The sequence below is a fragment of the Balaenoptera borealis genome, assembly GCF_965194805.1.
Source record: "Balaenoptera borealis genome assembly, chromosome: 6".
Taxonomy (NCBI): domain Eukaryota; kingdom Metazoa; phylum Chordata; class Mammalia; order Artiodactyla; family Balaenopteridae; genus Balaenoptera; species Balaenoptera borealis.
In genome coordinates this window covers 79,416,687-79,443,674 of record NC_138863.1, presented here as the reverse complement: position 1 = coordinate 79,443,674, position 26,988 = coordinate 79,416,687, and the positions used below count along the sequence as shown (strand labels likewise).

The 26,988-nt window shown below is 39.9% G+C and overlaps 1 protein-coding gene and 2 long non-coding RNA genes across 3 annotated transcripts in view; 2 read left to right on the top strand and 1 right to left on the bottom strand.

The window, feature by feature from the left end:
• LOC309630482 overlaps positions 1-26,988 on the top strand; it is a 532,185-nt gene that overhangs the window by 442,791 nt on the left and 62,406 nt on the right. The gene's annotated exons all lie outside the window — the stretch shown is intronic.
• RBM43 (RNA binding motif protein 43) lies at positions 1,077-22,363 on the bottom strand. The gene is made up of 4 exons (XM_082395786.1): positions 22,029-22,363; positions 15,177-15,387; positions 5,466-5,554; positions 1,077-4,674 (listed from the first exon to the last, which is right to left on the bottom strand). Exons 1-4 carry the CDS (start codon positions 22,029-22,031, stop codon positions 3,943-3,945), a joined length of 1,035 nt encoding a protein of 344 aa, XP_082251912.1. The 5' UTR covers positions 22,032-22,363; the 3' UTR covers positions 1,077-3,942.
• On the top strand, positions 16,236-20,749 carry LOC309630478. The gene is made up of 2 exons (XR_014245693.1): positions 16,236-19,425; positions 19,628-20,749. It is a non-coding gene; the product is annotated as an uncharacterized lncRNA (long non-coding RNA).

The window sequence follows — 26,988 nt, the reverse complement described above, 5'->3', positions numbered from 1 at the left end:
AAATTCAGCCATCCCTAAACTTGGCATTCATCTGCCAAACCAAGAGCTGTCCTGCCTTTTCATCCCGTCATTGGGCTAACCCATCCACAGGCTCTCAGCCTCTGGGAGCTTCTTCTGACGCTTGTTAAAGAAAATTACTCAAAACACAGAAGTAAGGCAAAAAATAATTTTGTGACCTTTTAATGCCCTGCTGGACAAGCTCTAATAAGCCCACTTGTGGGTCATCTCTTTTGAGGAATGTTAAGTTCGTTTCACTTAATATCACAGTTGATAAGGACAATGACATTTTACAACTCTGTAAAATTATAAGTTTAACTTCTTTAAAAAACGATAAAGTGTGATTATTTTCTTTTCTGTCTAGCAGAGAAAATAACCTTCCAAATCAGTTTTATAACACCGACAAGTTTTGTTTCTAATTTAGCAATTTTTACTAACATGCATTTTCCTATTGACTTTTTAATTTCACTTCTTTCTTTTTGAACCAGTTTTGTCGTTCTGCTAGTTTACTCCTTAATAATAAGGTAAATAAAACTTTAATTTATGCTTACCGTCTTTTTCTGAGGCTTATGCTGATAATATTGAAATGACTAATATATCCCAAGTAAGAATTGACCCTCCAACCCTACCCCAAGTAGTGCTTCTATAGCAAGCACTATTGTAATGGCTTGTTTGCCTGCCTTCTCTGCCAGACTAGGCAGTAACTTCTAAGGAGTCACTGAACATTTCTGTCTTACGTCCCACTGTTGTCTCCAGAACCCAGAGGATGAGCTCAACAAAAATCCCTGAATGAGTTTCATACTCAAAATGCCTCTCCTTTCTCCCCCACTTTCTCCCACTCTTCTTTTTCATCATAAGCTGAAACTCCCACATCTTCTCTTTTAACTTGAGAATGGCTTTCTTAACCATCTGCAACCTCTTTGAAAAGTACCAACTTATTATCTAGTTAAATGGTAAGTTTTTCTCCCAATGGCAGACACACAACAGGGTTTAGGCTAGAACAGGATAGAATTCACATCATCTTCCTGAACATCAGTAACCTTCAAAAATAAATTTTAATAAAAATCACTACTACCATTTTGAAAATTAAAATGTCAGTTTTTATTAAGGATAGAAATTGGTTACACGACTAGCATACTATAAGGACAGTGCTGTTAAATGAACTCTAAAATGGACAGCAATATGTAAAACACCTGAAATACATAATCTTCTCAAGCAGAAGATGCTATATTCATACCCATAAACCAATTAGCATTCAGTGTCTATCGAGTCAAGGAATGAGCCTCACTATTCTGATCCAGCTCTTTGTTGAAAGACTATTTTTTTTAATAGGATTTTTTTTCATTTATTTATTTATTTTTGGCTGCGTTGGGTCTTCGTTGCTTCGCGCGGGCTTTCTCTAGTTGCAGTGAGCAGGGGCTACTCTTTGTTGCAGTGTGAGGGCTTCTCATTGCGGTGGCTTCTCTTGTTGTGGAGCACGGGCTCTAGGCACACAGGCTTCAATAGCTGTGGCACACCGTGCTCAGTAGTTGTGGCTCGCAGGCTCTAGAGCGCAGGCTCAGTAGTTGTGGCACATGGGCTTAGTTGCTCCGCAGCATGTGGTATCTTCCCAGACCAGGGGTCGAACCCGTGTCCCCTGCATTGGCAGGCGGATTCTTAACCACTGCGCCACCAAGGAAGTCCCTGAAAGACTATTCTATCGGTATTAAATTTGTGGTAATAATGAAAGCCTTGGTAGGTATCATATAACTGCCAGTTATCAATTTATTGACTCAGCTTTAAATTCATCGTATATGCCTACTCAGTAAAAACAAATTTGGGCCTTTTATCCTTCCTTTGTAGCTGGCAAGATATTAAGCTTTCTCAGTAGAGGGCGCTGGAGAGGCACTGCAGGAGGAAAGAGCCTTGTTCCTCCTTCAGTGTGTTCAATTGGCAGGCTCCTCAGAATCCAGGTCCCCGGCAGAGGAAGGTTCCCCCATACGCAGCTTCTCCAGCATTAGGTTCGCGCAGCATGGGCAGCTGCTCCAGTGTCCAACGCCCACACCCAAGGCCTCCCCAGCACTGAGCGCCCATAGTACCAAATGGCCAGCAGCACCCGGCCACCAGCAGCTCCCCCCAGTAATCCCCTCAGGCATGTTGTAATGGAGGGTCGCTGGAGAGACACCTTCTAACCAGATTCCTCCAGTACCCTAGAGGATGGATTTCCAGCAAGATTCCCTGGCACAAACCCTACGGCAAAGTCTGGATCTAAGTTGGGGGCTGTAGGGTGGGTGGGGGAGGTTTTCCCTGGGCGCTGTGTCTAAACTACTCCTTATATCTGTTACTCCTGTATTTGGTAGAGTTTTCTCTGTTTCTTACGAGCCAATCCCTCATTATTCCAATCCCGTCATAGTTAACAATTCTTTATATTAAACTTTCCCTGTTCAAATTACTGTGTGCCTTCTCTCTCCCGACTGGACCCAGACTGAGACAAATCCCCAGAAGCAAAATGAAAGTCAAACACCTTTTTAAAGATACCTTATTGGACACTTCCTATAAAGAGAATTTTCCCATGGCAAAAAGTTTAGTCATACAGAAATGAAATAACATATTTAAAGAAATAGAAATCATTTACATATTTGGGATTTAGGTAGCTAAGAAAAATGAAAGCATATAGATTTTTCTTACGCTTTTCTACTGATATAAACAGTTCAAATTACCATAACCATGTTTGTTTACTTTGAGATGAGCAAGATGTATCATTTTATTATCCTGGGAGGGTCTCTGCAGTGCCCCCGATACTTAAAATTGGCTTAATGCTAAGTTAAATGCACGTCAGTCACAGACAACCAAATGACTTACAAGCTCTGGCTTCCCTTCAGTAAAGAATTTTCAAATCCTTCTGTCATCTTTAAGGAAACATTTCTCAATTGTTTAAGTAGAATTGTGAGAGACTACAAAAGGGAGAAGCACCGTTCGGTAATCAGAGCCATGGGCAAGTTACATTATATCACTAGGCACCAGTTTCCTCATGTGTGAAAGGGCGATAAAGATAGTACCTAACTCACAGGGCTGCTGTCAGGACTGAATGAGTAAAGATATGTAATGCATTTAAAATTATGCCTAGCAAGTAAGTGTTTGCTATTATTCTTATCATCCATGATCTTATTCCTGAAATGTTTTTAATTTTACAATATAATTATAAAGTAGACATTATACTCCCTTCATAATTCCAACAGGAGAACCAGCATTTTATGTAAGCACTTAGGCTAAGTAAGCAGCAGTAAAAATGTTCTGTATGTCCAATAGCCTTATACTAATATGGGATTTGGTCAAGTAATGACTACCTGCATCAGAAATACCATCTAAGTAGCTTCTCAAGTGAGTTTTGCTAGGATTCTAATTCTATTTGGAGTAAATGCAAATTTTGTAAATATTAAGAAATTGCCAATGGCATAGTAATCATCCAAACTTCTTATATGTTAGAATGAAGGCTACCTCTTTTTTCTAAGAATTTGGGGTTGCAGAGAAAGTGAAGTTTCTTTAAATTTAGTTTTATAATTTTCGAAGTTTTATACCTTAGATATTATCTTTGGGTTTAACTCCTGCTGATGGGCAGCTAGATAACGTCAGACAAGTGTTTTCACCTCTTCAAATCCTAGTTTCTTCCCCTATAACATGAGGATGGAAATGCCTGTGATGAAAGATGGTCACAAGAATTAAATGAGATAGGGAATACCCTGGCATCCAGTGGTTAGGACTCCACGCTTCCACGGCAGGGAGCCCAGGTTTGATCCCTGGTTGGGAAACTAAGATCCCACAAGCTGTGCGGTGCAGCCAAAAAACAAACAAACAAACAAAGAATTAAATGAGATAATGTCTGTAAAGCTGGGATCACTCATGACATCACTACTGCTCAGTAAGGGAAGGCAGCAGCCATTCTTGTTACTGTTGCTGAGGATTTTATTACCTCACTTTCTGCCTTATTAATTTCATGACCTCTTTTTTAAACGAGTACGTGTCAGAAGAAGATCCTATAATGTCAATGTGCGTGTAATAAAAATTAACCAGAACCTGAAGGTACCTCGAACTTAGTTGCTCACATGCCAGCTTAATATTTCTTTTCTCTCTATTTTCCTTTCCTTCCAAAATAAATGTCTCCTTTCTAAGCTCGAAGTGAAGAGCATGTGAATATTTCTCAATGAGCTCTTTTACCTGTTTTTCATTGTTTGGCTGAGAACCACCTTCAGCATTCCTTATACAAAGTGTGGTAATTTCACCATCCACTGTCTCTTGACATAGAGCATGAAATTTTTTCAGTGTGCTTTCATACAATCCACTCGTCTTTTTCAGGTAAAGGAAAATATCTGTGTCGAGAACAAGCCTTTCTCCTCTTCTCATAGTCTCAGGTGTTGAGGACCTGGGTGGCTTTAAAGAGTGACTACTTTTCCATGTACTCCCTCTGGGGCTCTGTCTATTCCTGTTTTTTTCTAAAAGAGAACTTGCTTTTAATAGCAAAGATTCTTTGAGCTTCTTGATAGCCAGAAATGATCCTTGAACGGAGATTCTTCCATTGGCTTCCAAAGGACTGAAGCATAAAGCTGGGATTTCCCTTTTCAGGTCCATTACCAGACTTCTCAGACCAATTTGACTCCGAAAAACAGAAAGATCAAGGACAGCATTTACAGAGCTGAAGACCTAAAATTAAACAGAGAAGTTAAAACAGCACCACCTAGTGGAGCAGACTACATAAACACATTCTTTTTCTGCCACTTTCTCGGTCTCCCCTGCAGTAGCCCCTAAACCAGGCCTCAACTGCCTAGCACAGCTGGCTTCTTGCGCCATAGCTGCCCATCAAACGGATGCCACAACCCTATCAAGGCCACAGTGTTCGATTTGGGATTCACATTTCTCACTGGATTACCCTAAACAGAGGTGGTCAAATATTTTTTCAGAGGCAGAATGCTTTTTTGAAACAAAGTCTTAAGCAGAACCCAGAGAAATACACTGTTCTGGTTCTGCTCTGTGGATAGGGGTCCCCGTAGAGAGCCCTCCAAGTTAGAAGTTCCTCAGATGGCTGCACAGAATCCTAGGTTTCTTACAGAATAAAGTTTTAAAACAATGCTTTGAATTTTACTTTTTCCTCTTACTTCCACCTTTACTGTGTCTTCAAAGTTCCTTTTTAATGTTCATCCTAATTGTTTTTTCCCCCACAAAGGAAGTCTTTAGGTAGATGCCTGACATCCATGACAGCATAAAAGCACACTGTCACTTTAAAAGCATTAAGAGGGTCATAGAGAAACATAAAAGTGACCAGGCAATAAACAAAAAATTTCAAGACACAGGTTTGACCTTTAACACCGACTCAGGTTAACAGGAGTTTGCACTTTCTTTTCTAGAAGTCATGGGATGAGGGTGCTTTGTGCCTCCTACGTAGAGGAGATTCTCTGCAGAAGAAATGGGATCCAGATGATCAGCATTACACTTACCTTTTCACTAAAATGGGAGACGGTGAGTTGAGCGGGTCTGACCATCTCTGCTAGATAGTGTTTCTTTTTTCTGATGACATTCTCTGCAACTAAGTGGAAAAAGGGTCCCAGAAGTGTTTGTGGCACAATACACTAATAATTATTTTAATTAGTAATAATAGAGATGTTCAATTCTTTTAAAATACCTACGATTTTTTCTGTTTCCTCTAAATTCAGCATTTACATAGTTTTTCCTTCTACTTTAACACATTAAAATTTATACATATATGTATACATACATACGTAAAACACTTGCATGTTTTGTATGTTATATATAATACATAACAGACACCTAAAAGTAAATCCCCCACCGCTCTGTTAATTATGGTCATGAGGAGACTTCACCTTTCTGAATCCAGGATATCACACTGTCCTGGTTTGCTTTCCTCTAATTCACAGGCTGACCTGCTCAGTCTCCTTCGCTAATTATCCTTCTCTCCCCATTCTCTAGGCTTTGGCATGCCCCCTCCAACACCCCTGCCCCACCGCCTCAGGCCTCACACCTTTTTACTAACCTTACACCCACCCCCTGGGTGATGTCAACAATTTCCACAGCTTTAGACATCATCTGTGTATCACCTCCAAAATCCTCTCTTCAACATCGACCTTTCTCCCTTCTGCCTGTGGAAATCTCTACTTCATTATCTGAATAGACGTCTCAACGACCAAAATTCAACTCTTAATAACTAGCCCCCTTCCAAAAGTACTCCTCCTCCCGTGTTCAGCATCTCAGAAAATGACACTTAGTCCATCTACAAATTCTGAACACCCACCAGTTCTCAATCACCTGCCCTGCTACCACCCTAGTCAAAGCCAACACCGACTAGTAGCTCTTATTCTCCACATGGCTGCCAGATGGATCACGTTAAAAGAGGCCATCACATTCTGTCAGTCCTCTGCTTAAAACCCTCCAATGGCTTCCCATGTCACCTAGAATAAAATCCAGACACCTTGCTTTGACCCATGTACTCCTTAACATAACCTGATCCCAGCTGCCCATCTAACCACATCTCCTATTCTCTCCTCCTTGCTCTTTCCATTCATCACACGTACCTCCTCACTGTTCTTCAAAACGCCCAGCAGGCTACCCCTCAGAGAATTTTTCCCAGCCCTTCCCTGTGCCTAGAATTTTCTTTCCCCTTATCTGCATGAGTCATTCCCTTACTTCATTCAAGTCTCTGTTCAAATGTCACCTAAACAGAGTATTTTCCTACCCACTCTTATCTAAAGTAGCACTATCCATCACATTCTATCCCTTTATTCTTGTTTATATTTTTTATAGCACCATATTATATATTAATATGTATAAATATATAAGTATATATAAATATACAAATAAAGCACACAACAATTATATATTCATTTATTGGCTTGTTTATTATCTCTCCACAGATGTATGCTTCATGAAAAAAAAAACATTTTGCCTATTTCATTCATTGCTGTATAACCTCAAGGCCTAGAATGGTGCCTGAAAAGTAATAGGCACTCAATAAATACTTGTGAATAAATGAATGAATGAGTCCTCTCTTTCTCTCTCTGAGTTAACCAATGCAATATATAAAATTAATAATTCCCCTTAGTAATATAAAATTATTAACTTCTACGTTCCCCTTAGAGAACTAATAAGGAGCCCTTCCCGCCATCCCTTACCTGAACATCCCCATTGAGAAGGAATGACATAACTAATGGTGAGAGATAAAGGTACTGATAACCCACAGTCTTTTGGATCTCTCTCTGGACCCTATCTTCCCACAAGCAGAGCAAGGTCTCTTCTGCTCCTACTCTTACGTAGTACTTTTACCTCCAAAAGGCTGGCATGGAGACTCACCTTTCTTTGGCAATTTATTCTACCAGCCACTGTGCTGTACAGAAGGCTGCCCCATCCATGAGGCTGGAGGGGTGAATAGGTCTGCAGACCCAAATTCCTCACTTATGTCAGTTTGGAGGTGGGGAACAGAATGGCTCACTCTGACCTCAGATCCAAGCCATATTTCTTCAGTCCAACTTTCCCAGTAATAAAGCAGATACTATATGAGAATACCCATTTGTTGGTTTGATCAAAGAGAAGCAAATGGTATAATTATATTGCTGAAGCCACCTCAAAATTCTCCAAGTATTTATCTTTTTTGTGAGATTATAGATAACTTTTGTGGGGTTTTTTTTCTGTATTTTACAAATTTTCTACAATAAAACGTATCACCTTTATCTCAAGATATAGACAGATTTAAAATATAGAAAAAAAGAAGTCTTTAAGACTGCCAGTTATTGACAACTCTATCATGAGACATTTTCACATTTATTCTTGCTTAACACACTATTGTGCCACTTTTATATTCAAGAATAGAATTATTGAGGAAAAGCTTCAAGATGGCGGAAGAGTAAGACGTGGAGATCACCTTTCTCCCCACAAATACATCAGAAATACATCTACATGTGGAGCAACTCCTACAGAACACCTCCTGAATGCTGGCAGAAGACCTCAGATTTCCCAAAAGGCAAGAAACTCCCCACGTACCTGGGCAGGGCAAAAGAAAAAGGAAAAAACAGAGACAAAAGAATAGGGATGGGACCTGCACCAGTGGGAGGGAGCTGTGAAGGAGGAAAAGGTTTCCACACACTAGGAAGCCCCTTCGCAGGCGGAGACTGCAGGTGGCGGAGGGGGGGAGCTTTAGAGCCACGGAGGAGAGTGCAGCAACAGGGGTGCGGAGGGCAAAGCAGAGAGACTCCTGCACAGAGGATCGGTGCCGACCAGCACTCACCAGCCCCAGAGGCTTGTCTGCTCACCCGCCGGGACGGGCGGGGGCTGGGAGCTGAGGCTCGGGCTTCGGAGGTCGGATCCCAGGGAGAGAATTGGGGTTGACTGCGTGAACACAGCCTGAAGGGGGCTAGTGCACTACAGCTAGCCGGGAGGGAGTCCAGGAAAAGCTCTGGAGCTGCCGAAGAGACAAGAGACTTTTTCGTGCCTCTTTGTTTCCTAGTGCATGAGGACAGGGGATTAAGAGCACCGCTTAAAGGAGCTCCAGAGACGGGCGCAACCCGTGGCTATCAGCGTGGACCCCAGAGACGGGCATGGGACGCTAAGGCCGCTGCTGTAGCCACCAAGAACCCTGTGTGCGACCACAGGTCACTATCCACACCTCCCCTCCTGGGAGCCTGTGCAGCCCGCCACTGCCAGGGTCCCGTGATCCAGGGACAACTTCCCCGGGAGAACACACGGCGCACCTCAGGCTGTTGCAACATCACGCCGGCCTCTGCAGCCACAGGCTCGCCCCATATTTGTACCCCTCCCTCCCCCCAGCCTGAGAGAGCCAGAGCCCCCGAATCAGCTGCTCCTTTAACCCTGTCCTGCCTGAGTGAAGAACAGACACCCTCAGGCGACCTACACTCAGAGGTGGGGCCAAAACTAAAGCTGAACCCCAGAAGCTGTGCGAACAAAGAAGAGAAAGGGAAATTTCTCCCAGCAGCCTCAGGAGCAGCGGATTAAATCTCCACAATCAACTTGATGTACCCTGCATCTGTGGAATACCTGAAGAGACAACAAATCATCCCAAATTGAGGAGGTGGACTTTGGGAGCAATGATACATTTTTTTCCCTTTTTCTCTTTTTGTGAGTGTGTATGTCTATGCTTCTGTGTGCAATTTTGTCTGTATAGCTCTGCTTTTACCATTTGTCCTAGGGTCTCTCTGTCCGTTTTTGTTTAGTTTTTTTTTTTTTTTAATATAGTTTTTAGTGCTTGTTATCATTGGTGGATTGTTTTTTAGTTTGGTTGATCTCTTCTTTCTTTCTTTCTTTCTTTTTTTTTATTACTTTTTAAATATTTTTAACAATTATTTTTTATTTTAATAACTATTTTATCTTATTTCATTTTATTTTATTTTATTTTACCTTCTCTCTTTCTTTCTTTTTTTCTCCCTTTTATTCTGAGCTGTGGGGATGACAGGCTCTTGGTACTCCAGCCAGGCGTCAGGGCTGTGTCTCTGAGGTGGGAGAGCCAAGTTCAGGACACTGGTCCACAAGAGCCCTCCCAGCTCCACATAATATCAAACGGTGAAAATCTCCCAGAGATCTACATCTCAAGTCCAAGACCCAGCTCCAATCAACGAACAGCAAGCTACAGTGCTGGACACCCTATGCCAAACAACTAGCAAGACAGGAACACAACCCCATCCATCAGCAGAGCGGCTGCCTAAAATCATAATAAGGCCACAGACACCCCAAAACACACCACCAGACGTAGACCTGCCCACCAGAAAGACAAGATCCAGCCTCATTCACCAGAACACAGGCACTATTCCCCTCCACCAAGAAGCCTACACAACCCACTGAACGAAACTTAGCCACTGGAAACAGACACCAAAAACAACGGGAACTACAAACCTGCAGCCTGAGCAAAGGAGACCCCAAACACACTAAGTTAAGCAAAATGAAAGGACAAAGAAACACACAGCAGATGAAGGAGCAAGGCAAAAACCCACCAGACCAAACAAATGAAGAGGAAATAGGCAATCTACCCGAAAAAGAATTCAGAATAATGATAGTAAAGGTGATCCAAAATCTTGGAAACAGAATGGAGAAAATAAAAGAAACGTTTAACAAGGACCTAGAAGAACTAAAGAGCAAAAAAACAGTGATGAACAACACAATAAATGAAATTTAAAATTCTCTAGAAGGGATCAATAGCAGAATAACTGAGGCAGAAGAACGGATAAGTGACCTGGAAGATAAAAGAGTGGAAATAACTAGAGCAGAGAAGAATAAAGAAAAAAGAATGAAAAGAAACTTAGACAGCCTAACAGACCTCTGGGACAACATTAAATGCACCAACATTCGAATTACAGGGGTCCCAGAAGAAGAAGAGAAAAAGAAAGGGACTCATAAAATATTTGAAGAGATTATAGTTGAAAACTTCCCTAATATGGGAAAGGAAATAGTTAACCAAGTCCAGGAAGCACAGAGTCCCATACAGGATAAACCCAAGGAGAAACACGCTGAGACACATATTAATCAAATTCTCAAAAATTAAATACAAAGAAAAAATATTAAAAGCAGCAAGGGAAATACAACAAATAACACACAAGGGAACCCCCATAAGGTTAACAGCTGACCTTTCAGCAGGAACTCTGCAAGCCAGAAGGGAGTGGAAGGACATATTTAAAGTGATGAAGGAGAAAAACCTACAACAAAGATTACTCTACCCAGCAAGAATCTCATTCAGATTTGACGGAGAAATTAAAACCTTTACAGACGAGCAAAAGCTAAGAGAATTCAACACCACCAGACCAGCTTTACAACAAATGCTAAAGGAACTTCTCTAAGTGGGAAACAAGAGAATAAAAGGACCTACAAAAACAAACCCAAAACAATTAAGAAAATGGTAAGAGGAACATACATATTGATAATTACCTTAAATGTAAATGGATTAAATGCTCCAACCAAAAGACATAGATTGGCTGAATGGATACAAAAGCAGACCCGTATACATGCTGTCTACAAGAGACCCACTTCAGACCTAGGGACACATAAAGACTGAAAGTGAGGGGATGGAAAAAGATATTCCATGCAAATGGAAATCAAAAGAAAGCTGGAGTAGCAATTCTCATATCAGACAAAACAATTCTTATATCAGACTTTAAAACAAAGAATATTACGAGACAAAGAAGGACACTACATAATGATCAAGGGATCAATCCAAGAAGCAGATATAACAATTGTAAATATTTATGCACCCAACATAAGAGCACCTCAATACATAAGTCAAATACTAACAGCCATAAAAGGGGAAATCGACAGCAACACAATCATAGTAGGGGACTTTAATACCCCACTTTCACCAATGGACAGATCATCCAAAATGAAAATAAATAAGGAAACACAAGCTTTAAATGATACATTAAACAAGATGGACTTAACTGATATTTATAGGACATTCCATCCAAAAACAACAGAATACACATTCTTCTCAAGTGTTCATGGAACATTCTCCAACATAGATCACATCTTGGGTCAAATATCAAGCTTTGGTAAATTTAAGAAAATTGAAATCGTATCAAGTATCTTTTCCGACCACAACGCTATGAGACTAGATATCAATTACAGGAAACAATCTGTAAAAAATACAAACACATGGAGGCTAAACAACACACTACTTAATAACCAAGATATCACTGAAGAAATCAAAGAGGAAATCAAAAAATACCTAGAAACAAATGACAATGAAAACATGATGACCCAAAACCTATGGGATGCAGCAAAAGCAGTTCTAAGAGGGAAGTTTATAGCAATACAATCCTACCTTAAGAAACAAGAAACAACTCAAATAAACAACCTAACCTTACACCTAAAGCAATTAGAGAAAGAAGAACAAAAAACCCCCAAAGTTAGCAGAAGGAAAGAAAGCATAAAGATCAGATCAGAAATAAATGAAAAAGAAATGAAGGAAATGATAGCAAAGATCAATAAAACTAAAAGCTGGTTCTTTAAGAAGATAAACAAAATTGATAAACCATTAGCCAGACTCATCAAGAAAAAAAGGGAGAAGACGCAAATCAATAGAATTAGAATTGAAAAAGAAGTAACAACTGACACTGCAGAAATACAAAGGATAATGAGACATTACTACAAGCAACTCTATGCTAATAAAATGGACAACCTGGAAGAAATGGACAAATTCTTAGAAATGCACAACCTGCCGAGACTGAACCAGGAAGAAATAGAAAATATGAACAGACCAATCACAAGCACTGAAATTGAAACTGTGATTAAAAATCTTCCAACAAACAAAAGCCCAGGACCAGATGGCTTCAAAGGCGAATTCTATCAAATATTTAGAGAAGAGCTAACACCTATCCTTCTCAAACTCTTACAAAATATAGCAGAGGGAGGAACACTCCCAAACTCATTACACGAGGCCACCATCACCCTGATACCAAAACCAGACAAGATGTCACAAAGAAAGAAAACTACAGGCCAATATCTCTGATGAACATAGATGCAAAAATCCTCAACAAAATACTAGCAAACAGAATCCAACAGCACATTAAAAGGATCATACACCATGATCAAATAGGGTTTATCCCAGGAATGCAAGGATTCTTTAATATACGCAAATCAAACAATGTGATACACCATATTAACAAATTGAAGGAGAAAAACCATATAATCATCTCAATAGATGCAGAGAAAGCTTTCAACAAAATTCAACACCCATTTATGATAAAAACCCTCCAGAAAGTAGGCATACAGGGAACTTTCCTCAACATAATAAAGACCATATATGACAAACCCACAGCCAATGTAGTCCTCAATGGTGAAAAACTGAAACCATTTCCACTAATATCAGGAACAAAACAAGGTTGCCCACTCTCACCACTATTATTCAACATAGTTTTGGAAGTTTTAGCCACAGCAATCAGAGAAGAAAAAGAAATAAAAGGAATCCAAATCGGAAAAGAAGAAGTAAAGCTGTCACTGTTTGCAGATGACATGATACTATACATAGAGAATCCTAAAGATGATACCAGAAAACTACTAGAGCTAATCAATGAATTTGGTAATGTAGCAGGATACAAAATTAATGCACAGAAATCTCTAACATTCCTATACACTAATGATGAAAAATCTGAAAGTGAAATTAACAAAACGCTCCCATTTACCATTGCAACAAAAAGAATAAAATATCTAGGAATAAACCTACCTAAGGAGACAAAAGTCCTGTATGCAGAAAATTATAACACACTGATGAAAGAAATTAACGAGGATACAAACAGATGGAGAGATATACCATGTTTTGGATTGGAAGAATCAACATTGTGAAAATGACTATACTATCCAAAGCAATCTACAGATTCAATGCAATCCCTATCAAATTACCACTGGCATTTTTCAAAGAAGTAGGAAAAAAAATTTCACAATTTGTATGGAAACACAAAAGACCCCGAATAGCCAAAGCAATCTTGAGAAAGAAAAACGGAGCTGGAGCAATCAGGCTCCCAGACTTCAGACTATATTACAAAGCTACAGTAATCAAGACAGTGTGGTACTGGCACAAAAACAGAAATATAGATCAATGGAACAGGATAGAAAACCCAGAGATAAACCCATGCACATATGGTCACCTTATCTTTGATAAAGGAGACAAGAATATACAGTGGAGAAAAGACAGCCTCTTCAATAAGTGGTGCTGTGAAAACTGGACAGCTACATGTAAAAGAATGAAACTAGAACACTCCCTAACACCATACACAAAACAAAACTCAAAATGGATTAAAGACCTAAATGTAAGGCCAGACACTACCAAACTCTTAGAGGAAAACATAGGCAGAACACTCTCTGACATAAATCACAGCAAGATCCTTTTTGACCCACCTCCTAGAGAAATGGAAATAAAAACAAAAATAAACAAATGGGACTTAATGAAACTTAAAGGCTTTTGCACAGCAAAGGAAACCATAAACAAGACAAAAAGACAACCTTCAAAATGGGAGAAAATATTTGCCATGAAGCAACTGACAGGATTAATCTCCAAAATTTACAAGCAGATCATGCAGCTCAATATCAAAAAAGCAAACAACCCAATCCAAAAATGGGCAGAAGACCTAAATAGACATTTCTCCAAAGAAGATATTGCCAACAAACACATGAAAGAATGGTCAACATCATTAATCATTACAGAAATGCAAATCAAAACTACAATGAGATATCATCTCACACCGGTCAGAATGGCCATCATCAAAAAATCTACAAACAATAAATGCTGGAGAGGGTGTGGAGAAAAGGGAACCCTCTTGCACTGTTGGTGGGAATGTAAATTGATACAGCCACTATGGAGAACAGTAAGGAGGTTCCTTAAAAAAGTAAAAATAGAACTACTATACGACACAGCAATCCCATTACTGGGCATATACCCTGAGAAAACCATAATTCAAAAAGTGTCATGTACCAAAATGTTAATTGCAGCTCTATTTACGATAGCCAGGACATGGAAGCAACCTAAGTGTCCATCAACAGACGAATGGATAAAGAAGATGTGGCACATATATACAATGGAATATTACTCAGCCATAAAAAGAAACGAAATTGAGTTATTTGGAGTGAGGTGGATGGACCTAGAGTCTGTCATACAGAGTGAACTAAGTCAGAAAGAGAAAAACAAATACCGTATGCTAACACATATATATGGAATCTGAAAAAAAAAATGGTCATGAAGAACCTAGGGGCAAGACGAGAATAAAGACACAGACCTACTTGAGGATGGACTTGAGGATACAGGGAGGGGGAAGGGTAAGCTGGGACAAAGTGAGAGAGTGGCATGGACATATATACACTACCAAACATAAAATAGATAGCTAGTGGGAAGCAGCCACATAGCACAGGGAGATCAGCTCGGTACTTTGTGACCACCTAGAGGGGTGGGATAGGGAGGGTGGGAGGGAGGGAGATGCAAGAGGGAAGAGAGATGTTTATGTATAACTGATTCACTTTGTTATAAAGCAGAAACTAAGACACCATTGTAAAGCAATTGTATTCCAATAAAGATGTTAAAAAAAATAGAATTATTACTTTTTAAATACACTTTGAACTTTACCAATCTCATGAATTATTTTAATGAAATTCAATTTTTAATTTCATTACAGAAGTGTTTCTAAGATTAGAAAAATTTGATTGGGAAATACCTTTTTTTTCTTTGAATGTTACATATGCAACTCCCTTGGTTCTTGTTGGATATATCACATCTTCAACAACTCCACCCCCATTCTCAATATCTTGAAAGTGACTCTTCACTAATATGGTCAGCGATTGATCAGTGACGGAACCAACTGGAAGACCAGCAACTACAATGGTTCTTTCAGAAGCTTCGGATTCCTTGACCTTCAAAACTGATGCCTGCAAAAAAATAGTAGGATACTCTTCAAATATATAGGATTCTACTTAACATAGGCCATGTTACACACCAGTGGGAAAAGCTATTTTATTCAATAAAGGCGCTCTTGCAATTGATTAGATACTTGAAAAAAATATTAAGGTTAGAGCCTGGCCTCATACCATATGCCAGCATAAACGCTATATAAATTTGAGAGTTAAAATGTAAAAAGGAAACCTCTTTTTTTAATAAATGGAAAACACTGGTTAACATTTGTCAGATTTTAGAAAGACCTAAAAATAATTGTAATCACAAAGGAAAAGAAGGAAATATAAATTTTTTTTAAGATTTTTTTTTTGATGTGGACCATTTTTAAAGTCTTTATTGAATTTGTTATAATATTGCCTCTGCTTTATATTTTGGATTTTGGCCCCGAGGCACGTGGGATCTTAGCTCCCTGACCAGGGACCCTGCACGGGAAGGGGAAGTCTTAACCACTGGACTTCCAGGGAAGTCCCAAGATATAAATTTTTTAAATCAAAATTTTTTAAAAAGTCAAGTTAACCGGGCTTCCCTGGTGGCACAGTGGTTGAGAGTCTGCCTGCCAATGCAGGGGACATGGGTTCGAGCCCTGGTCTGGGAAGATCCCACATGCCGCGGAGCAACTGGGCCCGTGAGCCACAATTGCTGAGCCTGCACGTCTGGAGCCTGTGCTCCGCAACAAGAGAGGCCGCGATAGTGAGAGGCCCGCGCACCGCGATGAAGAGTGGCCCCCGCTTGCCGCAACTAGAGAAAGCCCTCACACAGAAACGAAGACCCAACACAACCAAAAATAAATAAATAAATAAATAAAATTAAAAAAAAAAAAAAAGTCAAGCTAACTAATGAAACAAAAAGAATAAAATGCTTAGGAATAAACCTACCTAAGGAGACAAAAGACCTGTATGCAGAAAACCATAAGACACTGATGAAAGAAATTAAAGATGATACAAACAGATGAAGAGATATACCATGTTCTTGGATTGGAAGAATCAACATTGTGAAAATGACTATACTATCCAAAGCAATCTACAGATTCAATGCAATCCCTATCAAACTACCAATGGCATTTTTCAAAGAAGTAGGGAAAAAAATTTCACAATTTGTATGGAAACACAAAAGACCCCAGATAGCCAAAGCATTCTCGAGAAAGAAAAACGGAGCTGGAGCAATCAGGCTCCCAGACTTCAGACTATACTACAAAGCTACAGTAATCAAGACAGTATGGTACTGGCACAAAAACAGAAATATAGATCAATGGAACAGGATAGAAAGCCCAGAGATAAACCCACACACATATGGTCAACTTAGTTTTGATAAGGCAGGAAAGAATATACAATGGAGAAAAGACAGCCTCTTCAATAAGTGGTGCTGGGAAAACTGGACAGCTACATGTAAAAGAATGAAATTAGAACACTCCCTAACACCATACACAAAAAGAAACACAAAATGGATTAAAGACCTAAATGTAAGGACAGACACTATAAAACTCTTAGAGGACGTAAGCAAAACACTCTATGACATAAATCACAGCAAGATCCTTTTTGACCCACCTCATAGAGAAATGGAAATAAAAACAAAAATAAACAAATGGGACCTAATGAAACTTAAAGGCTTTTGCACAGCAAAGGAAACCATAAACAAGACGAAAAGACAACCCTCAGAATGAGAGAAAATATTTGCAAACGAAGCAACTGACAAAGGATTAATCTCCAAAATTTACAAGCAGCTCATGAAGGTCAAAACAACATGAAGATTGCCAACAACATGAAAGGATGCTCAATATCACTAATCATTAGAGAAATGCAAATCAAAACTACAATGAGGTATCACCACACACTGTCAGAATGGCCATCATCAAAAAATCTACAAACAATAAATGCTGGAGAGGGTGTGGAGAAAAGGGAACCCTCCTATAATGTTGGTGGGAATGTAAGTTGATACAGCCACTATGGGGAACAGTATGGAGGTTCCTTAAAAAACTAAAAATAGTACTACCATACGACCCAGCAATCCCACTACTGGGCATATACCCTGAGAAAACCATAATTCAAAAAGAGTCCTGTACCACAGTGTTCATTGCAGCTCTATTTACAATAACCAGGACATGGAAACAACCTAAGTATCCATCAACAGATGAATGGATAAAGATGTGGCACATATATACAATGGAATATTACTCTGCCATAAAAAGAAACGAAATTGAGTTATTTGTAGCGAGGTGGATGGACCTAGAGACTGTCATAAAGAGTGAAGTTAAGTCAGAAAGAGAAAAACAAATGCAGTATGCTAACACATATATATGGAATCTAAAAAAAAAAAAATTGGTTATGAAGAACCTAGGGGCACAAAAGGAATAAAGATGCAGATGTAGAGAATGGACCTGAGGACATGGGGAGGGGGAAGGGTAAGCTGGGACGAAGTGAGTGAGTGGCAAGGACATATATACACTACCAAATGTAAAGTAGATAGCTAGTGGGAAGCAGCCACATAGCACAGGGAGATCAGCTTGGTGCTTTGTGACCACCTAGAAGGGTGGGATAGGGAGGGTGGGAGGGAGACGCAAGAGGGAGGAGATATGGGGATATATGTTTATGTATAGCTGATTCACTTTGTTATACAGCAGAAACTAACACACCATTGTAAAGCAATTATACTCCAATAGAGATGTTAAAAAAGAAAAAAAAAAAGTCAAGCTAACCACAAAATTTGGTAGTTTGGAGTTGGCTGTATGTTTTCTTGATTGTAGAGTTGAAAGTACATAAGGTAATAAAAAACACATTCTCCCTTTTTTTTTTTTCTTGGTAAAATTAGGAAAAAGTCACCATAAAAAATAAAACCCTGGCAATAACTTTGGAGCTACAGTGAAGTAAACCTTGCCTTCCAGCACATATCTGAAATAGAATTCAACCACTGAGAGCACATGCTATTGTAGACAGTGCCACCCTGGGAACAGAGGACCAAGTGCAAGTAGATCCTTCCCTGGGCTCACTCTCTGTGAACTTCTTGTATTAAGGTTTTAATTTGTTCCCCATCTCATTTAGGGAAGTGGGCCTATAAACTTCTCCCAATGCTTATATAGGTAGTCCAGCCTGATTACACCAGAGCTCAGACATAATCTATCCTAAATTACCCACAGGGAGGACAGGATGTCTCACAGGTCCAAGTAATGGTTAATAGATCATAAAGATGTTTCGGTTTTCAGTTCAGAGGACTCTATATACTCAGAGTAGGACTTCCCTGGGGATAGGCAAACAGCTTCTGACCTCCCGGATCAAGAAAACAGTCTAAGCACACACACAGTGTCCAATCTAACCCAGGAGCATCTTAAAATGAAAGTAGAAGAATAAAAAAGAGAATAAAACCAATTAAGGGGAGCAATCAGCAGCATAGGGGAGATTTCAACAATTTCTTGAAGACGGAAAAGACACAGAAGTATGTGGAAGGATAAGACAGAGGGAATCCAGAATAAAGAAAAGGGGGTTGCAATGGAAAGGTGACAACTTTCATGGCAGAACCTCAGAAATGAAAAAAGGGACCAAAACCAGAAAGATTAGTTGAAAAGCTAGCGGCAAAACAAAACTGAATGGACACTCTAGGGAGAATCTGACCTGCTAGTGTGGGTGCTGGCACCCCAGAGCAAGCCCCTTCCCCCTCCACTTTCTGGCATTTGAAAGGGCCCAAGCCTAAAGATCGTAAGTAAATTAAAGTGTGCATGTTTTCAGTAAATTATAGAACACCAAAAAAAGAGAATCTATTTGACACAGCTGCGAGGAACATTTTTCTGTAAGTGGAAAAAGGAAAAATACACATGACATTGGACCAAAAGGAGAAAAAGTAATCACAGCACACTATTGTTAGGCCCTGCTGTAAACAGTATTTACTGTTTGCATAATAATATAGACACTCTCATTGGTTTTTATCTTTTAGACTAATTCTGTTAAATCTTCAAAACACCAAAGACTTAAATATGATTACAGAATAAAATGGAAACATTCAACCCTGTCAATGTAAGAATAAAGGCAAAGGAGCTGTTACAGTGGAGGATTACTGGACTGAATGTCAATATTATGACATAGTATGAGTGTGTTTCATGTTTCGTAATTGCAATCATTGTTGCTTTTGTTGTGGTCATCCATGTACAATGCTTGGTGTCAGTCGATTTATCTCTTGTAAAAATAAAATACAGTGTGTGTGTGTGAAAAAAAAAAAAAAAGAATAAAGGCAAAACTAACAGAAGTTGAGAAAAAAAGATAGAAAGAAAAATCTATACTTATACTACTGAAAATCATGTAATACCATCAAAATTTTAAGTATATTATGAAAGTTACAAAAATAGTCCACAGGAGAATTTAAAATATTACTAAAACTTTCAAGCTTTAAAGGTGGGAGAAGTCAGAGTTTACTTGAGTGAAATCCTCATTTATCATAGCAGGAATTCAATAATAGAAAATGCCTAAAGTCACCCCAGGATATGCACTCTCTCAGCATCTCTTTTGACTTTTCAGCTGGTGGTTATTAAAATAAGGTGGCAAAAATGTACCTGCATTTCTTAGAATGTAGAGTATCTTGTCAATTAGTTAATCAATTAACAAATACAGTATTAATGAAGCAAGTGTTCTATATCTGGCAATATGCTGGGTACCAAAGATGACACATACAAAGACATAAAGCACACCCCTCACCCTGAAATTGTTCCACCATAAAAATTTACTGAGCATTTATTATGTGCGGGGCACCTGGATGGGCCTTAAGATTACCAACACACACACAAAAAGAGCCTCTAAGTTATGGATGAGGAGGCAGGCACATACATAAATCATTTCAACAGAGCTTGGTAGGCACAAAAAAGAGGAAGGTCTACTTCTCCACAAGAAGAACAGACCAACACCCCAAAATCTGAGAAGGATACAAGACCATTCACAATAAAGGTCACTTAGGATTAGGAAGCAAGATTAATTCTGGCTAAAGCAGTCAAAGAAGGCTTCATGAAAGAGAGACCTTGAAGGCTGAGGTTGAATTTTAACTAATGGTCAAATTTAATTAAAAATGCAAACGAGTTCACAGCAAAAGCAAAGGGACAGAGGAATGGAGGATGAAAATGGTTCATATTGAGACATATAAAGCAAAGGTAGTGTCTCCTAAAAAGGAAACTGATAATAATTATGGACTCTTTGTTATGGGAGTTACTTTTAATGGAGGAAAACAGTTTCTTAAAATATTCAGGGACAAATAAATTGCACAGGAAACAGTAAAAATATAAAAATGTGTTCCTCCACCATAGCCCCAAGTGGTAAGATGTAATTATCCCAAAATAGTTCTTTCTAGAAAAGGAAAAAATAAAAAGACAGATATTTGAGACTTTCAGGGGATTTTTGTTTCACGTGAGATTTGTCTTGATTTACTATACATCTGGCTCTAACAGCCCACACCAACCTCCACGGGTAAGTGGCTGGTGAATTAGCTTCCTTTTCTTCATCAGTGTCAAAGAAAATCTTTAAATCAATTTAAATTCGGAAAATCTTACTCCGCCTCCGCCCTCATCAATACTAATGCCACATTTCTTTATTCAAATGTCTACATTTATCTTTGAAATCAAAGAAACTTCTCCTTGATGGCTATTAATCTCTTCTATCCACCGTTAAGAAGAAAAAGAGAGGTCTTGGAGATAGCCCTTTCAAGAGTTATTATATGGGGATACAGGATTTTGAAACATGAGCAGCATTTTGGTCGGCAGGTATTAAAATGACGGCAATTTCCCTGCATCAATGATACATTTTAAGAGACTTTTGACTATAGTATCAGAAAACAAAAAGATAAAAAGAAAAACTGTGAGTTTATTTTTGTAAGTAAAGCACTTGGAAGAGATAATTAAATTTATTCACTGCGTTCGCTTACATTCCTTTTCTCAAAATTAGGTGTCTATTTTCATTCACGTTGCCTTTACCGCCACCGGTAAACAAAGTCGCACTTGCACCTCACAACTGCTTGGGCACTTCTGACCGGGAACTGAAGGCCCTGCCACTGCTTTTAAGCGCTTGATTCAAAGAACACGGAAGCCTAAATCTTAAATTTGCTAACTGTTCTTGCTAGGCGGCAAAGATGGTGACAACACAGAGCCCTTTGTGTCTGGAGAAAGAACTAAGGCCACAAGAGAAAAGAATTCCCGCTAAGACGTCAGGCTGCTTTCGCAACTTGTGTCCTTGGCTCAAATCCTTCTTGCTGGCCCTTTACAAAAGGAAACGGTGGCCTCCATTTCTGGGCAATTCTCTCCTCTCCTGCTCCCAAAGTGTGGCAGGACAACAGTTAAGCCTTAACGCAGGCTGCGAGGCCACTCGTCGACCAAACAGCTGTGTCCCTGACAACCAGGCACTAGGTGCGGGAGGAGGCCGCGGCGATGTGTGCTTTTGGAGTTGGCCTGCGGTGAATTTCAGGAGCGCGCGGAACTGCCACCCGTGCAGGTGCAGAAAGACCGGGCTAGGTTTGCCTTCGGGGTCCCTCCCCGCGCCTCCCCGGTCACCCCGCACCCTCGCCCGTCCTGCCCGGCTCCACGTCCTCCTGGGGGACCGTGGTGACGGGACGAGGACCACTCCGCCCTGCAAAACCCAAAGCAAAAGCAACTTGCCATGGCGGAGGAGAGACGCGCCCTCAGCAGCCGGCGGCGCCCAGAGCTAGCGCAGCGCGGGCGGCGCGGCGGGAGCTGGCTGACTGGTTTTGGTTTCGGTTTTCTGTTCCCGCTCGTTTGGAAACAGCCCCTCCACCCCACCCCGCGGTTCTGCGGCCTCCGGGCCTCGGGGCCTCGGGATGAGAGCCCGGACCTGGGGCGGCTGCTGTCCGGAAGCCCTCGGTAGTTTCGCAACTTTTGAAATCAAGCTGGAGAGAGTTCGGGGGGATTTCCCGGCGGGAAAGCGGGGATTCTCCGGGTGCTGTGTCTGTCCTGTGGGCAGTGGAATCTGGATCGTCCTTCCTACGCCATCTTTATCTCCCTAGTTGAGTTCTCACCGCACGACGCCTGTTTCTCCTCTCGTCCCCTGCCCAGGACCAGTGGCCAGGTGCGCAGGGCACAGGATGAAAGGTCCCTGCTAAAAGAGAGCTCACCATCCTGGCCATCCCGTGCTCAGATTCCTGAGTCTGGCACCTACAGGGACACAGGAAATCTACATACATAGCTTCAAAGTCAAAGAGAGCATGAGTAAGAAAAGCAAATAGCTGGCTAGTATGCAGAAGTTCAATTCCACTCCTAAGAAATACAAATTGAAATCATAACAGGATCCCCTTTTTCCATGATTAGATTGGCAAAAATTAAAAAGTGCTGGTAATACCCAGTGTCAGCCAGAGTGTGAGGAAACATCAATGTTGCTGCAAGCATAGATAGGTGTAAGCATTTCTAAGGATTTTGGCCCCTCTCAAAAATGTAAAGTGAAAAAAAAAAAAAAAAAGTAAAAATGCATATATATCCTCAGAATTAGCAACTCCACTTTCAGAACTGAACTGAAGTTACAGTGCACAAGTAGAACTAAGATACTGTACAGATTTTAATTGTGCACTGCTTGTAATACAATAATTTTTTTCGGAAAGTCTGGGATCCACCCAGTTAAACCATGAAATAGAACTATTTATTATATGGTCGATGGCACATCTGTAAGGCCTAAAGCTATGAAGATTTTAAAACAATGAGGTAGATCTATATGTAATTCCCCAATTTATATTTTATATTCAGATTCCTACACTTAAATGCCCACTTGAATGTCTGATAAGCATGTGAGGCCTAATAGGACCTTCCTCCCATTCTTCCCTCTCAGTAAATAGCACTACCACCCACTGAGGAACTTAAACTCAGAACTCACTTGTCTTCCTTAACTCCTCTTTTCCTTAGCTCCGTTAGTACATTCCATAAACTGCACACTCTCTCCAACTTTATCTCTACCACCCAGATCAACTGCATCCTCCGCCTTCGGCCTTGTTCCCCTTCAATTCATTCTGGATACCACACCCAGGATGATATTTTTTAAATGTAAATCAGGTTTGATCCCTGTCTGAACACTTCATTATTTTCCCATTGCACTTTGAATAAAATTTACTTCCCCACCAAGGGGGCTTTTCCCTGCCCTGTTTCTACGTCATGGCCTGGATGGCTCCTCGCTGATATTCACTTAACTGGCTCATTGCTGTCATTGGAGCCTTAGCTCAAATGAGCCCTCTTCAGGGAGACTGTTTCTGATCGCCCAGTCTAAATTTGTCCCCCCAGTTATTATTCTATCACCCTGTTATTCCATCTTAATAGCACTCACACCTTTCTAAAAATATGAAGATACATTTGTTTATTTTTTCTTACCTGTCACCCCCCCCCCAACACAATAGACAGTAGTGTTGCAGGAAGGGGGACCCATTCCAGGGCCCGAGAGTCGGCTCTTGTCTAACTCTCAAAAATGAATTGTCTGAGGAGACACACGTGCTGACAAAGCAAGAGACTTAATTGGGAAGAGGCGCTCAGGCGGAAAGCAGCAGGGTAAGGGAACCAGGAGAACTGCTCTGCCGCGTGGCTCGCAGCCTCGGGTTTTATGGTGATGGGGTTAGTTTCCGGGTTGTCTCTGGCCAATCACTCTGACTCAGGGTCCTTCCCGGTGGCGGGTGCATGGCTCAGCCAAGATGGATTCCAGCGAGAAGGATCCTGGGAGGTTTGTAGGACATATGGGCTGGTGTCTCCTCTCTCCTTTTGACCTTTCCCGAATTCTTCTGGTTGATGGTAGCTTGTTAGTTCCATGTTCCTTACCAGGACCTCCTGTCGTAAGATAACTCATGCAAGTGGTTACAGTAGGGCCTGGCCAGGGCAGGTGGTTTTGGTCAGTGGTTCCCCTAACAGTAGTGCTGCTTACCAACATTCCTTGTTGTCAATTCAATCCCATGTGGAGGGATCGCCGTTCTCCCTTTGATGTTAGGCATGGCCATATGATTCATTCAGCCAATGAAATGTGAGAAGAATTGACATGTCTCATAATTGGATGGAAGCATTTCATTGCCAGTGCAAGAGTCTGCAACACTCTCTTTGCCTTGGTGCACAGAGAAGCATGTATTGAAGGCAACATGCATCAGTGAGCCAACACATAGAACACAGCTGCAACAAGAGGGAGTTGCCTGGACCCACAACAAAATTTACGTGAATGAGAAATAACTTTGATGTTTAAAACCACTGAACATTTTTTCAGCAATATCACCTAGCCTACTCTGACTAATATATCCAAGCCGTTAGAAAAAAAGAACACCGTGAAAATATTTGCAAATCACACATCTGATAAGGGATTTGTATTCAGAATACACAAAGAACTCTTACAACTCAAAAATAAGATAACCCACTTAAAAATGGACAAAAATTGAATAGATATTTTTATCAAAGCAGATACATGAATTCATAATATGCACATGAAAATATGCTCAACATGATTAGTCGTTAAAGAAATGCAAATTAAAACTATGAAATACCACTCCATACTGACTAAAATGGTTGTAATCAAAAAGACAGACAACAGCAAATGTTAAGAATGTGGAGAAATGAGAACTCTCATGCATCACTGGTGGGAAAGCAAAATGTTACAGCCACCTTTGAAAACAGTTGAGCAGTTTATCAAAAGTTAAGCATAAATTTACCATATGACCAAGAAAATTCACTCCTAGATAACTACCCAAGAGAAATGAAAACATGCATGCAAACAAAGACTTATAAGCAAACGTTCATAACATTATACGTAATAGCCAAGAAGTAGAAATAACCCAAATGGCCATCAATTGCTTAAAGGATAAATAAAATGCATATATATATATATATATATATATATATATATATATATATATTATGTACATAATATATATATGTATATTATATATATATATATACACATACACACATTTATACACAATGTAATATTACTTGGCAATAAAAAGGAATGAAATACTGATACATGTTATAACAAGGATGAAGCTCAAAAAAATCATACTAAGTACAAAAAAACTAGACACAAAAGGCCATATAGTGGCCACATTTAACCAGAAAAGACAAATATGTGAAGAGAGAAAGTAGAACAGTGATGCCTTGGGCTGGAGGCGGAAACAAAGATTAACTGTAAATGGACATGAGCACCATAATCCAAACTGGGATCCTCTCCAGGGAATAATGAGAGATCTCAGATTAGAGTCGACAATGCCGGTCTACTCATCTGTGAGATCAAATCTGACCCAGGGTGACCCTTAACCTTGTATGTGCCAACTATTCCAACTTGTATGTGCTGACAGCATTCAGGACATGCTACCCCAAAATATGGCTCCTTGGCATATTGAATATTTCAAACTGAAGGAAATGGCATGTACTAGAAGGACTTTCTGACCTTCCCCCCACCACCCCGAAGCAGGTCATAAAACCCTCATGTGAGAGGTGCCCTCCGTATACCCACAGGAAAAGAACATCCTTATCTCCAAAGACAGAGGGACACAGAGAGGAATCTGAGTGAATAGGCCTTACTAAGCTTCCCTCAGTTTACTACACTTAGCTGATACTCTATGTCCTATCATTTTCTACTTTCTACCACATTACTATCAACCCTAGCATGGAAACACTCGGGTTTAACCATTTCTTCCCGTTTCAATTTCCTTGTGAAGCTTCCCATGTCACAAAAAATTTATATTAAATAAATGTGTATGCTTTTCTCCCGTTAATCTGTCTTTGTCAGTTTAATTTCCAGATCCAAACAGGGACCCTAAGAGGCTTGAGGAAAACTTCCCCCGCACAGTGCCAAACTGCCTCTGAGGAAGCGTGAGTCCAAATGTGGCCAAAATAATTCTAGCAACTTATTACTAAAACTACATCCAAAAGAAAAAATTTTAATCTCTCACAGCCCCAATTAGAAGGCCTCCTATCTCTCTATACTTTTTTTCTGTCTCACAGCTTAAGTAAAATCAAACTGGTCAACATTTTCCTGAATATTTTTAATCTGTGATACCGAAAAAACAAAAACAAAACCTATTACTAGATGTTTCACCTGTATCTTGATAATTACTTATTTTCATAAGATGTGGCATTCATTGGAAAGATTTCTAAAAATAGGATAAAAAGAAAGTTATTTTTAAAGGTGTAGCAGTCAATGCTGAAAGGGAGCAGTGAAATAGTCCTTTCTTGCACTATTTATAAAAGTACAGACTGATGCCTACCTTTCTGGAAAGCATATGTATCACCCTGTTATTCCATATGTAGCCATATGTATCAAGATCCTTAAAAGAATTTATATCCTTCAACCTGTCAAACTAGTATCACCTTGAAATAAGGTCAGAACTTCAGAAAAAGATGTGTATAACAAGATATATAAAGGTTGATGTACACCTTAGCACTTATAAGTATGAAAAAATTGGAAACAATCAATGTCCAACAATAGGGAAAAAATAACATAGGATACTTTCATAGGATACTTTCACAAGGTGAAATGTAACATGATTAAAAAATAAAAAGACTGGAAAGGAGGACATAAAAATGTTTACCATTATCTGTGGGGGTGAATTTTTGGTGATTTTTATTATCTTCAATATACTTTGTGTATTTT